At 38.2% G+C, this 14,919-nt stretch overlaps 1 protein-coding gene across 5 annotated transcripts in view; it reads right to left on the bottom strand.

Annotated features, from left to right (window-relative positions):
• Positions 1-14,919, bottom strand: part of CFAP47 (cilia and flagella associated protein 47) — a 663,944-nt gene that overhangs the window by 591,824 nt on the left and 57,201 nt on the right. For all 5 annotated transcript variants that reach the window (XM_075590256.1, XM_075590258.1, XM_075590257.1 and 2 more), the window contains exons 8-13: positions 14,415-14,548; positions 7,664-7,899; positions 6,369-6,558; positions 4,348-4,570; positions 3,024-3,176; positions 2,666-2,855 (exon numbers count right to left, since the gene is read on the bottom strand). In XM_075590256.1, the coding sequence (XP_075446371.1) occupies positions 2,666-2,855; positions 3,024-3,176; positions 4,348-4,570; positions 6,369-6,558; positions 7,664-7,899; positions 14,415-14,548 (1,126 nt within the window). The remainder of the gene's footprint in view (positions 1-2,665; positions 2,856-3,023; positions 3,177-4,347; positions 4,571-6,368; positions 6,559-7,663; positions 7,900-14,414; positions 14,549-14,919) is intronic.

Genomic DNA, 14,919 nt, shown 5'->3' with positions numbered 1-14,919 from the left:
TACTATTCTGTTGATATTACTGAAATGGACTGGGGGGGGGGGGGGTCCCTGGAGAAGGTTTGAAGGCGATGTTCTGTTTCCATTTTGTCTGATTTCTTATGTCTTTAGTATCCATTTTGTGTGTAAGAATGGGGTGTGAGTGAGTTTTGCTCTTGGCAGATTTACGACAGTGCCTGTAGTTTACGCCCACATTCCTGGTGTAAGGTTGTACCTGGTTTCTATAGAAATCTGTTTTTAAGCCAGTTCTAACCAGGTTTTAATGATCTGTAAGATGATTGGTTTAAGAATTAAGGAGTGTTTAAGTATATTCTGCCTAGTAACCTATTTTGAACAAAGGAAAAGTGTATATAATGCCAGATTGGACACTCCCAGGCAGAGAGTCTGACTTTTGTGGGTATGCTTTACCGTGCAATAAACTACTTATTATCTAGAGCCTGTGTTTTTGCGTTTGCAAACAACGACATTGGTCTTTAAAATAATTAAATTTAAAATAAATAAAAACACATTTTCTGCCCCATTCCTGAACATCAAATATTGGCATAGGGACGGTATAAAGTGGAAGGCAAAGTGATCTCTTTTAAGTAGAGGGATGAAACAGTGGAGCAGCGATCCCGTTTACAAGAGCAGCTCTGTTGTCATTTAACTATTTGTATTTTACATTGCGTGTTACTTGCTGCACTTAAAATGTCAACGACATCCAAGACTGACTGATATTTATATCATGATAATATTTTACTTTTAATATTGACCCTATAATTTCTTATCACAATATTACTATCACACTTTGGGGTAGGGACTACAGATGCAGCGGCCGTTATCCGGCCATTTCTCAATTTGTTTTGTCCAGATCTCCCAGAGATCCTCGCTAGATTTGCCCCAAGACTAATGGCCCATTGGATTAACACAGCAGTGTTAATATTACCGGGGTATACCTGTCTGTAAAGCACGTGTAGTAAGAGGTAGGCTGAATCCGTCACTCTATCTGCACGCCTCTAACAGGCGATCGCGAGTTTTATTTAATTTTAATACTACAGTATTGTAGCATGGGGTCTCCGGAAATTAACTTCATTGATTTCAGGTTCGGGGACGCCCTACTACGGGATTTTAACATGGCGGGGATACTGGCACCCCATAATGGAGCCTGTAACTCAGGAAGTAGTTGGTCCCTGGACCTGAAATCAATGCGGTTCAGCTTAGGGGACCCCCTGCTACAATACCGTAGTATTCAAATTAAATAAAACCCCTGTGAATGCCTGTTGGAGGAGCGCAGGTAGAGTGACTGATTCAGCCTCTCTCTTACTTTGTGTCTCTTACAGACAGGTAGACCCTGGTAGGATTAACACAGCAGGGATACCTGCTGTGTTAATCTGATGGGACATTTAGTCTGTAGTGGACCATCTCAAACCACCACGCACTATAGTGCGTGATTCAACCCGAGAAATGTTTGAATAACGGCCGCTGCATTTGTATTGTATTGTATGTCTTTATTTATATAGCGCCAAAAGTGTACTCAGCGCTTCACAAAGAATACAGTACAGGGAATTATAATACAATAAGTGCAGCAAAAATCATAAAATGGGAAAGGAAATCCCTGCCCCGAAGAGCTTACAATCTAAGATGTTCGATGGGAGACTTACAGAGACAGCAGGTGAGGGAATAAGTGCTGTGTATGGCAGTGCTTGGCCACAATGGGTGGTAGGAGTGGCCGAGTGTGGGATAGTAACCATGAGTGTAGACTATTGGGATGCTTTATTTGTTGAGCAAGTTTTAAGGTTAGTCAGTGTTAAATGAAAAGGTTAACACCATTTACAGGGGAAGAGATGGCAGGGAGGCGTGGGTAAGATCAAGTGTGTATGTCTGGGTTCAGGCTTTAGGAGAGATCCCCAGCAGCAGGAAGGAGTAGATAGAGGGTGTGAATAGAGGATTTGTGTGGGTGTTTTTTATTGAGGGGTAAATAAGTTATTGGGAGAGAGGTGTATAAATAATGGTGCAGTGGAGAGTGGGGAAGTTGGAGAGAACAGAGATGTTCACAAAGGAGTGAGGAAACAGTCAACAGAAAAAGCAATAGGGAGGGCATTGTGAGATGCAGGAGGAGAGACTTCCCAGTTATTGGAGTATAGGAAGAGTACAAAGAATCAGAGCATTTAGAAAATCAAGTTCTCACAGCTTCAAAGTTGTTGTTGTGCAGAGTCAAGGTCTTCCTCCAATCTTCACCTCCAAATTTATCTCCAAAATTATCTCCACACTTTCAATGTTACACTTTAAGATGTTACACACAGCCATATGGCTCACAGCCAAAAGAGTCTGTCTTATATACTTGAACACATTTACTTGTCTAACAATTATGGGAGGGGTCTGCCTATTCAGCTCATACCAGTTAGATGTTAATTTGATTAAAGTTCCTTCAATTGTTAGATGGAAATCTGTACTCCTATTGTTACTTTTATGTTTGACATGCTTATTCCCATTGTGTGGCGCGCTTATTCCCATTATGTGTTATATTATTATGTCACGTGTATTACTGCTGTGAAGCGCTACGTATGTGGATGGCGCTATATAAATAAAGATATACATATATACATAGTTTATTACCCAAATGTATTACCTCCCAAATGACTGGCTTCAATCTATGTTCATGTCATAGGTTTAGGGCCAAGTTACTTACTTCTCTTGTTAAGGATGTAGATTCTCCAGCAGCCAGCTGGCGAGTGGTCAGCAGACGTCCTTTAAGAGTGGGGACTGTTTTAGACCTCTGCTGCTTATTAAAACACTCTGCAATTGAGATATTTGGAGGACGAAGGCCTGCTGCTGGTGTGATGCCAATGTCAATAGGATTATTCAGATCTTCAAACTCCCTACAACAAAAAACCCTGGGTTACATTGACTCTTATTAGTACTGAAAGAGTGAGTAACACGATAGACGTACTGATGATAAAGAAAAGGAAACTTGATGCAGAACTAAGTAGTGAATACTAAACTCATGCATCATTAACTGTATTCACAAGCACATTTTAAAGAGGTACCTTGCGTTTTTTTCTTGTACATGCCGGTCCCCTAAACCTTTGATGTAATCTGTATATACGGCCTTGTGAGCTTTCCTTTGCCTTTCTTCACCCTCTGTGTATGCATAATCTGGATCCACATAGTTATATCTCTCAACTTTGGTAAAAATCGTTCTAAAATGGGGGGGGGGGGGAAACAAAGCATTATTTTCACATCATAGATAATAGATTCTTCTTATGTTTTTATTTTGGAAGTATAAAAATTTAATTTGTGCAGAAACAACATGGGCTAAAGGAACAGGTGTTCCAGAATTGTCCCGTTATTAAATATTTATGCAGTTGTCTTGTTTAATATGCTGTAAAGGAAAAAATAAGTGGGTGGATATTATGTATATATCTTGTTTAATATGTTACTTAGGTAGCATGGCAGTTTTTACACAAAATTATGAATATTAAGAATACCATGAACACAACAGAGTAGCATTGAAAACAAATGTTGGTCATTGTGGTTACTTTATGTGCAGTGGGCAAACTATTACTTTTTGGCCTGTTGTTAAACTTTGTGATTCAGAAAACAAAAATTTTTGCTATCCACATAGATTTCTTATCTGAATTTCATTTTCCAGTATCTTGTATCCATTCACACAATACTCATGTTTAGTGATTATCCGGTTTGAAACTCTCAACCATTCAGTGTTTTTGCACTATTACAAAGGTAACGGTACAGTCGGATGTTTTAGCAGTTAATGGGTTGAGCTTTACAACATTTTTCTCAAATTTCTCTTAAATATCTTGTTTTAGTGACATTATGGCCAACGGTGAAATTGCTGAAACCTTTGCCAGAATGCTGCCACTTTTCGCCCCGAGAATTTAGGATCATGGGACCTGCACATTCATTTTTTTAATTCTGAGTATTTATGTTTTTTTTTTCTTTTGCAAAGGTTGGACATTTTGAGAAATGTTTAGCAAAGAAAAGGCACATTTCACCTGGTTCACTAACTTCAGCAAAATGTCACCCAGCTCTAAAAATGTCTAAAGCCCATCTAAATTGAACAGCTTTCGGATATTAGCACAGATTATCTGTAAAAAAAAAAAAGTGCCCAAAATTGTGTAGTTTGTTAGAAATTAAGGTATCTATCATGTTTCTCATGCTGAATTTTTTTTGTATTGGTTTATCAGTAGAGTTGATATATTTATGTTGCTTGGCTATAGCTCTAAAAACTAGCCTTGTCTATTTTAGCATCATACAAGCTTAGCTTGATATCTATTTTTATTCATGTTCACATTATTCCTGTACCATTTGTCAACATCTACACAAATGCACACAATGAATGATACTGATTACCTGTATTTTGTCTGACGCTCACTTGGCCGAATGCTTGCAGCTCGATCATTTGGAAATGCCACCATTGCATCATTGCCCACATCAGTTTTTTTCTGGTGGTCATGTAGTTGTGTTTGAGCTGAATTCAAGGTAGCTACCCGAGCTGATCCAGTATATATTGCCGTCTCTTCAGGTGCAACTTTAACAAATTCTCCAGTAGCATTGGAAACCATGGGAGTTATGCCTACATTCAGATTAAAAAAAGGATTTCTGAGCCCTCATTTTCTGTAGCTTTCAAAGATAGATTTACCTATTTAATTAACATGACTTTTGTATTTTTGTTTGGTACTCTTTGTAGGTCAATACCATCTCTGATAAATCTCTATGTAAATGTCAGCACTATATGTTTTCAAGGGTGTTCACTGTATTATTTAGTATGATTACTAAATAATGTCTATTAATTATGAATTCATATTTTGTTTTACCATGATGTAGCTTTTGCATTGGTGAGAGGACCTACACACCCCAATTCTTGAACGCATTGCAGGTGTCTCCAAAACATAAGGAAAGTAATAACGGTATACTGTAGCTTGGCAAATCATATAATGTTATGCTACTGGCTTATGAGGTAATGTATTAGAGTGATGAACAACTAGCTGTTTCAGTGGAACTTCAGTGAGTACAAGTATCAGACCACTGTTGATCTAGATTTGTAACCAGGTAACCAATGTAGAGGTAAGCACAATGGAAAAATCTTAAGATGCTGAATATGTATCTTCCCAGAAACAGAGATAAAGGCAAACACTTCTCAAGGTTCGCTGTCTCCTATTTGTATTTTCTACATTTATTATTTGTTTTGAGGTTTTATCGCTCTTCTCCCCACTAATGCAGAGGTGCAAATTCAGTAGATACAATTATAGATAAATAAACCAAATACAAGACAAAACTACTTTAGAAAAAATAACTAAAGTGAGAGATAAAAATAGTTGATTAAAATATAAACTTAATTTGTGTAGTATTAAAAGCTATGCTCCTGAAAATAATAATAACATCATGAAATATCTTGCCTATAAATTTCTTAATATGGCGGATCTGTGTGTGTAGGTTAATGAAGAATTAGTACTATTGTAGCAGTCATGGATACTATTAGTTGGAATTATCTTCCGGTACTAATTAGTTACTTTTTGACATAGATCATATAATATATTTAGCTTAAATCCCTCTTATCCATATATGTGACATATTAGGAAATTTGTAGACAAGATATGTCATGATTGTATGATTATATTCAAGAGAACATAGCTTTTATACACAAAGGTTATATTTATAATAAACTATTTTTTGTCTCTCACTTAAGTGCATTTGTTCTGAAGTAAGTACATGTGTCTTGTTTATTCATGTTATCCTTCTAACTTAATTTATTCCTGAGACAGTATTTGTATGTGTGCTCATTTGTATGTCATTTCCCAGAATCTCTGGCTGCAGTGAAAGCATTGTATGCTAAGAGATAATGGGGAGAAGCAGACCTGTGTGAGACACGTGAATGTGCTCACAACTGATATTTTTATTTGCGGAGACAGTCATGAAGCTATTCATTACATTTGATTGAGATCTGACATTTCGGAACTACAGTAGCTGATGTTGCTTTTGATGACTCACCCATTCCTGAATACTGTAAGTGGTTGAGGAACTACGGATGTAGCCAGACTCACTGTCCCCGGCAACGTGGTCAAAAAAGCAAAAGTCTGTGATGTCGGGGACGGGGTCTGCCGCAATCACGCTGTGTGGAGTAAATGCTTCCATATTAGATCCCTCACAGTGTTAATCCTATGGGCCATGACCATTGCGCTCACGTGACCGCAGTTGACAGTGGCTTGGGAGAAAATAAGGCTACAGTAGCTACATCTGTAAATAATACTATAGCTGATACCACCTATCTCCAGTTTGCTGCAGACTATCAAGCAGAGAGCAGGGGTTAAGTGAACAATTAGAAAAAAAGTGAACAAGAGCAGTTAACAATGATTTACAGTACGGCAACATACCTGGGTTGATTTTCATCACAATTTTCTTGGTTAAAGGTTTGCAGACAGCTATAAAACTAAGTCTTTTTTGATAAAAGGCTTTCATCCTTAAATGTGGTGAAACATCTTCCGATGTGAGACCAAAAATATCTACCACTTGCTGCACTTTAAAAGTTCCTACTTGATGTGGTGCAAATGAAAATATCACATCCTGGAGAAATAAATGGGAAACGCAATGAGATTTGATACAACAGAAACATATAAAAGATTGATCGCTCTATTATTCGTACTACGAATTGCTTTTGGGGAAAATGTTTCCAATTTTGAGCCTTTTAGCTACAGAGACAAAAATGTTTGCATTCTAAAAGACAGAGGAAATAAAACTATAATTCATTGCGTTTTCATAAAGTTGGAAAACTACCAATTCCAGTGTTGTGCAGTTTCAAAGCTTAGCTGTAAATCTTACTTATTTTTTCTCCACATCATGGGCACCTGTGGTAGCGTCAGAATATTAAGCTTATGAAATGTTTAATTTGAATATTTCATTTGAGATGTAGATTGTGCGCATACCAAACAGCACTGAAGCTGCAAAGTTTTATGACTTTAGCTTACATTATGTCTGAAAAAATAATGAAATAGGTTGCTCCTCTTTCTGTAGAAATGGTTACACCTCCACATGCTTCAGTTCCAGGGGAATGTTTTAAGGTCATTCTGCAGTGCTGGAGCTTTAGAAGCATTCTGAGGCCCAGATCCACAAAAGTGTGCTAATCTTTAGCCCGCCTTTACTTACATATGTATGTAACGACATGCTAAAGCTTAGCACCCTTTTGTGGGCCTAACGCTTTGATGGGGTAAATACTGTATATGCAAAGATTTAATTTAGGTCCCTATTATGCAATGTTTCCACTCCAAATAATGTATTTGATAAAATCAGTATGATATTCAGTGGAGCTTTTCAAACTGTTAGAACTTGCTTGCTTAAAAAGTTACTTTTTTTCTGAAGTTAATTTGGTAAACAAAATATAAGCTTTTATCAAATTAGTGTTATTCTTGGGATTTAATTCACACATGATATACTTCATTTTGAAATGATTATCCTACATAATGTAGGGAGGATTTTAACATGTATACAGTAAACTCAGACAGTAGGAAGTCGAATATGGTTTTTAATGTAACTCCTTCCAATTCATAAAATAAATTGCTTTGCTTGGAGTTTTTAAGAGACAGATTGTTTGATTAGGGAACTTCCTACAGTACAGTATATAGTAATATTTGCTAATATTGTACACTGTAGATTTGGATACATGTGCCTGTACCTGAGAATGTCCTGCCTCTATCTTTCCTTTAGCAGGAGAGATATGAAAATGAGATATCTTGCGGAAGTTGAACACCACAGGGAGGAACGGAGATTCATTTTTTAATGAACAGAGAATATCAATACGTTCACCAATAAAGCATTCCTTGAAATTGTACAATGCTCCTTGATTGAATATTAATGCAACAGGAAGTCCAGAGCCTGTTACAGCTAATTCCACATGTTGTTTCTTCTTTTCTGTATTGAAGATATACAAATATAAAATTCCAACAAAAAAAACTGTTTGCAATATAACAATGTTATTTATGTTTCTTTACATCAATTATTTTAAACATGTTGTTTTCCATGGTATTGTTATTATTTTCTATGGCTAAAGTTATATTGTTATACTTACATTTTTAATAGAAACTAGTTGTACATCTTAAGAGTCATTATTTATATATATATATATATATATATATATATATATATATATATATATATATAAACACACACACATATACATATACATATATACATTTTAAGTTATGGTGGGTGAAAAAGGCAACAAAAAACCTCCACCATTAGCATATACAGTAGCCAATAAAGAATATCACGTTTGAGCACATTCACATGTCTTAGACAGGTCTGCAACCCTGCCTTTCACCATTATCACCTACCAGACATGTGAATGTGCTCACAAGTGATATTCTTTATTGGATATAGAGATATAGATATATAGATATATTTATTTATTTATTTATATAGTGCTATCCAGGTACATAACACTTTACAATACACGTGACGTTAGTGAAAACAAATCAGGTAAGGACCAATAGCCCTACCAGTATGCTCGTTTTCTTTATTTAATCGTGTGTGTATGAACAACCAGTCCTCCGGTTGTCGCATTCAGCTACCTGCATCATACTTAATCCCCAATTATGCTGCTACCATCAGGATTAATTTAAGTGCTTACCCATCAGGAGTACTTGGCCCAACTTATACTAAAAAATGTCGTGAAAACAAAAACCCAATTTAGCAAAACATGTCTGAAAATGTGGTGAATCAATTAAAAAAAATACTAGGTTCAATTAGAGCTCAAAAACATTACTTTTTTTTAAATTTTATGCAGTATTACTGTACCAAAGGAGTAAAATGCCTATTACAGAAAAAAATATTACAAAACACATACAGTCTACAGATGCAGACAGTTTACAAAATAATAAGGACTACAACAAAAAAACTATTACATTACCAGTGAATGATATTAGTTCCTCCAAGAGGCCATGAAATAGGAAATAAGAAAATCCACATGTTATCAGGTATAACACACCACTGGGTGAATTACTGTATGTCTGTGAATTCAAACCCAGATCCAAAGTGCAGGAAAACAGTTTCAGGCGAGGAGAATCCTGCTTGGGCAGCCAACACAACATAGACAAACAAATTCTTCAAAATGCAGGTCTCCTCTAGGACAAAAGTACAAAGTCGAGCTCTACTCATAAGTTCACAATGCGATTCTTCATTTATTGTAACAGCGAAGAACAGAGGAGAAACAACGTCTCAGGTTCCATATGGACCTTTCTTCAGGACCAAACCCCACATCTTTTAAACACACAGTCTTCCATCTGTGACAAAGACAATATGTCTTGAACCGGTATTTTTGGGTGTGTCTTCTCATAGTTATCACTGACATTTATAAGCCTGGCTTCTCTGATAAAGGTGCTTTGTTTAACGTCCATTTAATCTGAATATAAAATACCTTATAACGTGTTACTTTAATGGCTTTCCTTAATGGCTTTATTTCAACCTAAGTCATAGACGCATGATGTTCCCTGTTGAACCCACCAGAAACCGAAAAATTATTCTTTCAAAAAGAAAGTTAACCTCTTGGTTGCTGGACTGCTCATAAATGTAATTCTTGCATGGCTTAATCGTGACAATATATTGTTCATTTAGTCTTTCATTCTGTATTTTCCGTTGTGTCTATTTCAATGATTACAGATGCAGCAGCCATTATCCGATCTTTTACTGAAATTGGCAGATGAATGGCCCATTGGATTAACATGTAGAGTAAGAGATAGGCTGAATCAGTCACTCTAACTGCGTGCCTCAAACAGGCGATCGTGGGTTTTTTATTTAAAATCTAACACTACAGAATTGTAGCAGGGGGTCTCCGGAGCTGAACCGCATTGATTTCAGGTCTGTGGACCCTCTACTTCCCAAGACACTGGCCCAGTTATGGGTGCCGGTATCGCCACCATGTAAAAATCCTGTGGGTCACATGACCGAGGGATTTTCACATTGGAGATACCGGCACCGAGGCTGAAATCAACTTTGTTCAGCTCAGGAGACCCCCTGCTCATGCACACTATAAATAAAATAAAATGTAAGCAGCTTCATTACCTTAGCGGCTTAGCAGTTAGTTACTGCTACAGTAATTAAGGGGTTAACCCACCCTCCCCTGCTGACCACCTACCCTACCCGGGGACACCACCCTCACTACCCATTGATTGGCACAGTGTTAAAGCATGCCCATATAAAATGGGCATACTATAGAAATAAATGGTAAAGCTAAAAAACACAAGCCCAAAATAAAACACAGTATTACATGGGGAAAAAAAACATTAAAAATGCCAAATAAAACAATTAATTGGCATGGTGGCACTCACGTGCCCTGTGGGCATGAGCTGCCACCATGCCATGCAATATACGTTCCTACCTGCCAATCACCAAAACAACCCTAAAAAAAACACATTCAGTTTAAAACACAAAAAAGGCCAAAAAAAATGATAGGCAAGGTGGCACTCCATGAGCTGCCACTATGCCAGGCAAAATGCATTCTGCCAATCTTAAAAACAAGCCACTAATAAAAAACACATTCAATTTTAATCTTAAAAATGCCCAAAAAACAATTGGTTGCCATGGTGGCACTCCCATGCACTGTGGGCATGAGCTGCCACTATGCCAGGAAACATGCATCCTGCCAATCTTAAAATCCTGTGCCACCTTGCCAATCAATGTGTTTTTTGGCCTTTTTGTATTTCAGGAAATGTAATGTGGTGTTTATTTTATGCATGTTTTTATTTTTTGCTGGTTAACTGTTGCCTGGAATACCGGCGGCTCATGGAGTGTGCCACCTTGCCAAACAATGTTTTTTTTGGTCTTTTTATATTTTATGCAGTGTAATGTGGTTTTTATTTTATGCATGTTTTTATTTTTTGCAGGTTACCCATTGCCTGCAATAAATAGGAATAGGTGATAGTGCGCAGCTAATAACTAGTAAAACATAACCAGTGCACAGTGAATATAAACAATATTTTGGACTTTAAATATGAAGGTATCACTAAAGATGGGTCTGCAGCCCTTCTTGGGGGTGGCTCGGCACCCCTGGAACTAGACAAAAAAAACAAAAGAACAGGGCACACAACGCACATAGTGATGTATAGTTAAAATGTGAATTTATATTCAAAAGTAAATAGTTCTGCGTACATCAAAGTAAATACAAGTAAGCAGTTGGTTAATGGGTTTACCACACCGGTCGACGGCTGAAGGTTTACTTGATCTCAAGGAGTAGTGGGTCAGCAGTCGTCTCGTCCGACAGATGGTCTCTCCACACGTGTGGATTCCAAGACTCTCCGTCTCAGGGTGGCAGGTAGGTAAGTCCTAGAGTAAAAGTCCCGGAGCACAAAGCTCAAACCGGCGTGTAGCAGCCTCCGTAAGTGCCCGCACAGCTGAACAGCACTCGCATACCGCTTCTCCTCGTGGAGCGCCCGATGATGACGTCACGGATCGCCCATCCACTTCTAGGACTACACAGTGAACGGGACCGCGCAGGATACACGCAACGGCACAGGATGCGATGCACGCAATGTGAAAACAGCAGCACTGGCTCTCACATAAAAAACAGAGGAACACACACTAAAAGTGTTCTTAAAAGCACGGGGGGTACAAAAAATGAGCAATGACACCCTAGCATGGTGGCAAGTGCATGATTCACCCAGGTAAATTACCGGATATTGGCCGCTGTATCTGTATTTCAATACGTTCACGGTATTTGCTGACTAATAACCCAATGTGAGAGTTTTTTCTGAGCCAATACTTATTTTTCAATGAAAAAAACTTTTTTAAGTTGTCCTCACAAGTTTATTGATCCTGAGCATTCTTCCTGTTTATCTTTTCATTCTTTTTCCCACCTGTACTCAGGGTTGCCACCACTCTGGGTTTGACCCGCAGACTACAGGTTTTGCTAACCAATCTCCGGGCTACGGGTTTACGTCTAAAATCTCTGGGTGAGGTGCACAAACTGGGAGGCGGCGTGAGAGAAGAGGACTGAGGACCACCAAAGCGGTGCAGAGTGGCAGTCAGAGGAGTTTCATAGCTAGAGCAAAGCAGCACGGCAGAGAACGATGGCCGAAGAGGAGCACGCACCAGCGGTCCAGCCCAGACGTCTTCAATGACTTCTCGAACAGCATCTCCCCCTGCATGCTCCCGTCAAAATGGCTCCACTTCATCAAATGGCGTCGCGTTGCCATGAAAATGGGATGTTACATGACATCAAGGTGCCATGCAGCGTCTTGTTGTCATGGCAACGTGACGCCATTTGATGTTGCGGGGTCATTTTGACGGGAGCATGTACAGGATGATGTCGCCTCGGCCGCCACCAAAGGTAAGTGTCAAATATATACACTAAATACAGTATATATATATATATATATATATATATATACTGTCGCGGCCGAGTTTATTCTAACATTTGCCCGGACTCGGCCGCGACAGATACCGGGCGCGCGCCGGGTTGTCCCGCACGCGCGCCGGAGCCTCGGAGTATCGGTCCTCCGATCGAGGCATCCCGCTCCCCTCTCCCCCAGCGCCATCCCCCACATCTCGGGACACCAGGGAGCCCTGGGAACGCACGCCGTGCGCGCAAGCTCCCGATGAAGCGTGACCGCGCATCGGTGACGCGCGGCACGCCGAGGGAATTTAATAACAAAGCCGGGAAACCTCGCAGCTTGCGGCTCTAGCCGCATTAGAATAAACTGTGTCGCCACTGTATATATATATATATATATATATATACACACAGTAATAAAAATGTTAAAGTCTCATTCAGCAGAAGGTGGCAACCCTGTCTGTACTTAAAGTGACATACTTAATGCATTCAAAAGCCTTTGTAATATCACACTTTCCCTCTTTCTTTTGGAATAGTAAGTGTCAGAATAATGTGCACATGGTGATAATATATTTACAGTTTGTGTCAAATTCACTTCCTGGCCTAAGGACTGGTGACAACATTAACATTGTTATTAAAGAGCTCTAGGTAAATCATAATGCTAGCAAGGTTATATATCAAGTATGTGCACAAATTAGTTGTGCCTCATAACTTCACAGAATATTATTGGTCTCCCAGTTTATGTGCCTTTTAATGTAGAGCAACGTTAGTAAACAGATTTATAATATACATTTACATACAGTAAGTGGCTGAGAAAAACGGTTTACAAATTAAGTTTCCCTTTAGCAAGTTAAACATGGAAAAAATGTGTATAGAATACACCATACAGAGGGTAACACATATATAATTTTTAGTAAATTAGGTGAAATAACATATTTCACTGGTGAACACAAAGCCCATTTATCTAAGTGTATTGTACCTGGTCCTCAGTGTCAAATGATTCCCATTACAGAATTTACCTGTCTTGTCTATCCTTAACAAACAAAAGTGCAGTAAGATGTCTATACACAGTTGATTTATACAGGGAAGCAACATACTAACCAAATACAAGGGAAACAGATTTCCTGATAAAAGGTGCTGATAAAAGGTGCACAATGACATCAGAAATGTAAACTATCCTTTAAAAGAGCTATGAATATGGAATGTGTTTATTCTTAGGTCATACTGCAATATGTCTCAAAATGTCACATTTCCATAAAATTGAAAGGTAATGCTTGTGCAAAATATCAAACATGTAAGTCAACAGTGCGGTTCGCATTAATATAGATGCATGCAGTATAGTCTAGTCGAGATTCTAATAATATGAAAAATGAATGATCAGTTTACCCTACATATTGCAGACTTCTTAACATTTGTAATGCATTTTTGCATGACACAGTACCTTAATAAAGAATAAAACAAACAAAATAAAGAGATAAACAATTATTAAGAATTATTTTATAATTCTGTATTTCTTAAACAAAAAAATGAATCTGACATAAACAAAATTAAACAAATTGGAACATTAAACTGAGAGACTACATTTTAATCTGTTTAAGAGTTAGAAAGCTGAAGCTGGCCTCTAAATTGTGCTTTCAATTAAAGCAGCAGTTAAAGCAATATCCTACATGTGTGGGTTTTTTTAATAAATCAGTTCTGTACTATAAAAAAATACTTGTAGCATTAAAAAAAGGATGTTTTAAAGATATTTTTAATGTTTCTAATGTAGGAAGCATTTCCAAAGTGACAGCCCCCTTCCCCTTCTGATAGGCTCTGGCTCTTGAGCCCCGCCCTCTCTCTAGCAGTGAACCAATTGTATCTAGTAACTGCCCAGTCAATCATATTCTAGGAACTACATTGCCCAAAATGCTGTGCAAGAACTGAATTAAGTATCCCTGAGCAAGCAATCTATTACAGAAGAATGGATCGATCTGCAGCTTAGCTAATCACTTGTCAGTGTGCAGATTTTATTGATGCACATATTGATTGGGAAAAAAAAATATTTTTTTTTTTAAACGGCAGCTTGAACTGCAGCTTTAATACCATACAACAATATACATACCTTTGTTAACCGTGCTGTGCTCAACCTGTGATTGGAGGAATCCATCTTTACTGCCTACAGGTTCAAACCTCATAAAGAGAGCATAGTCCTTTTGAGGTGGAAAATCATCCGAACTGATGTCTTGGTCAAACAGCCTGTAAGTTTTTTGTGCATTTAGTATATTTCAATGTAAGTTAACAGCTATCAGTAAATGAAGTGATAATACAAATGCCTAATAATATGTATTCAAGCTAAGCAAGTTTAGAAATATACACACAGATACCCAGTAAGCTCATATAAACCCCCAAATTCCCACAAATATATATATATATATATATATATATATATATATATATATATGTATACAAGTGTCAACACATACACACCAATCTTTTCTTACCTTGGGGTTTGATCGGGAACCCTGCGCTCCCTCCTCCAGCTCTCTCCTCCGGGTGGGCGGAAGTTGGATCCCAGCGCTGAGAAGAGGAGGGAGAGGAGGGAGCCAGGGGGGCTCCCCTTAGGCACA

This window comes from Ascaphus truei, chromosome 3 (assembly GCF_040206685.1).
Source record: "Ascaphus truei isolate aAscTru1 chromosome 3, aAscTru1.hap1, whole genome shotgun sequence".
NCBI lineage: Eukaryota > Metazoa > Chordata > Amphibia > Anura > Ascaphidae > Ascaphus > Ascaphus truei.
Note: the sequence above shows the minus strand (reverse complement) of the source record. Positions and strands in the feature narration are given on the sequence as shown.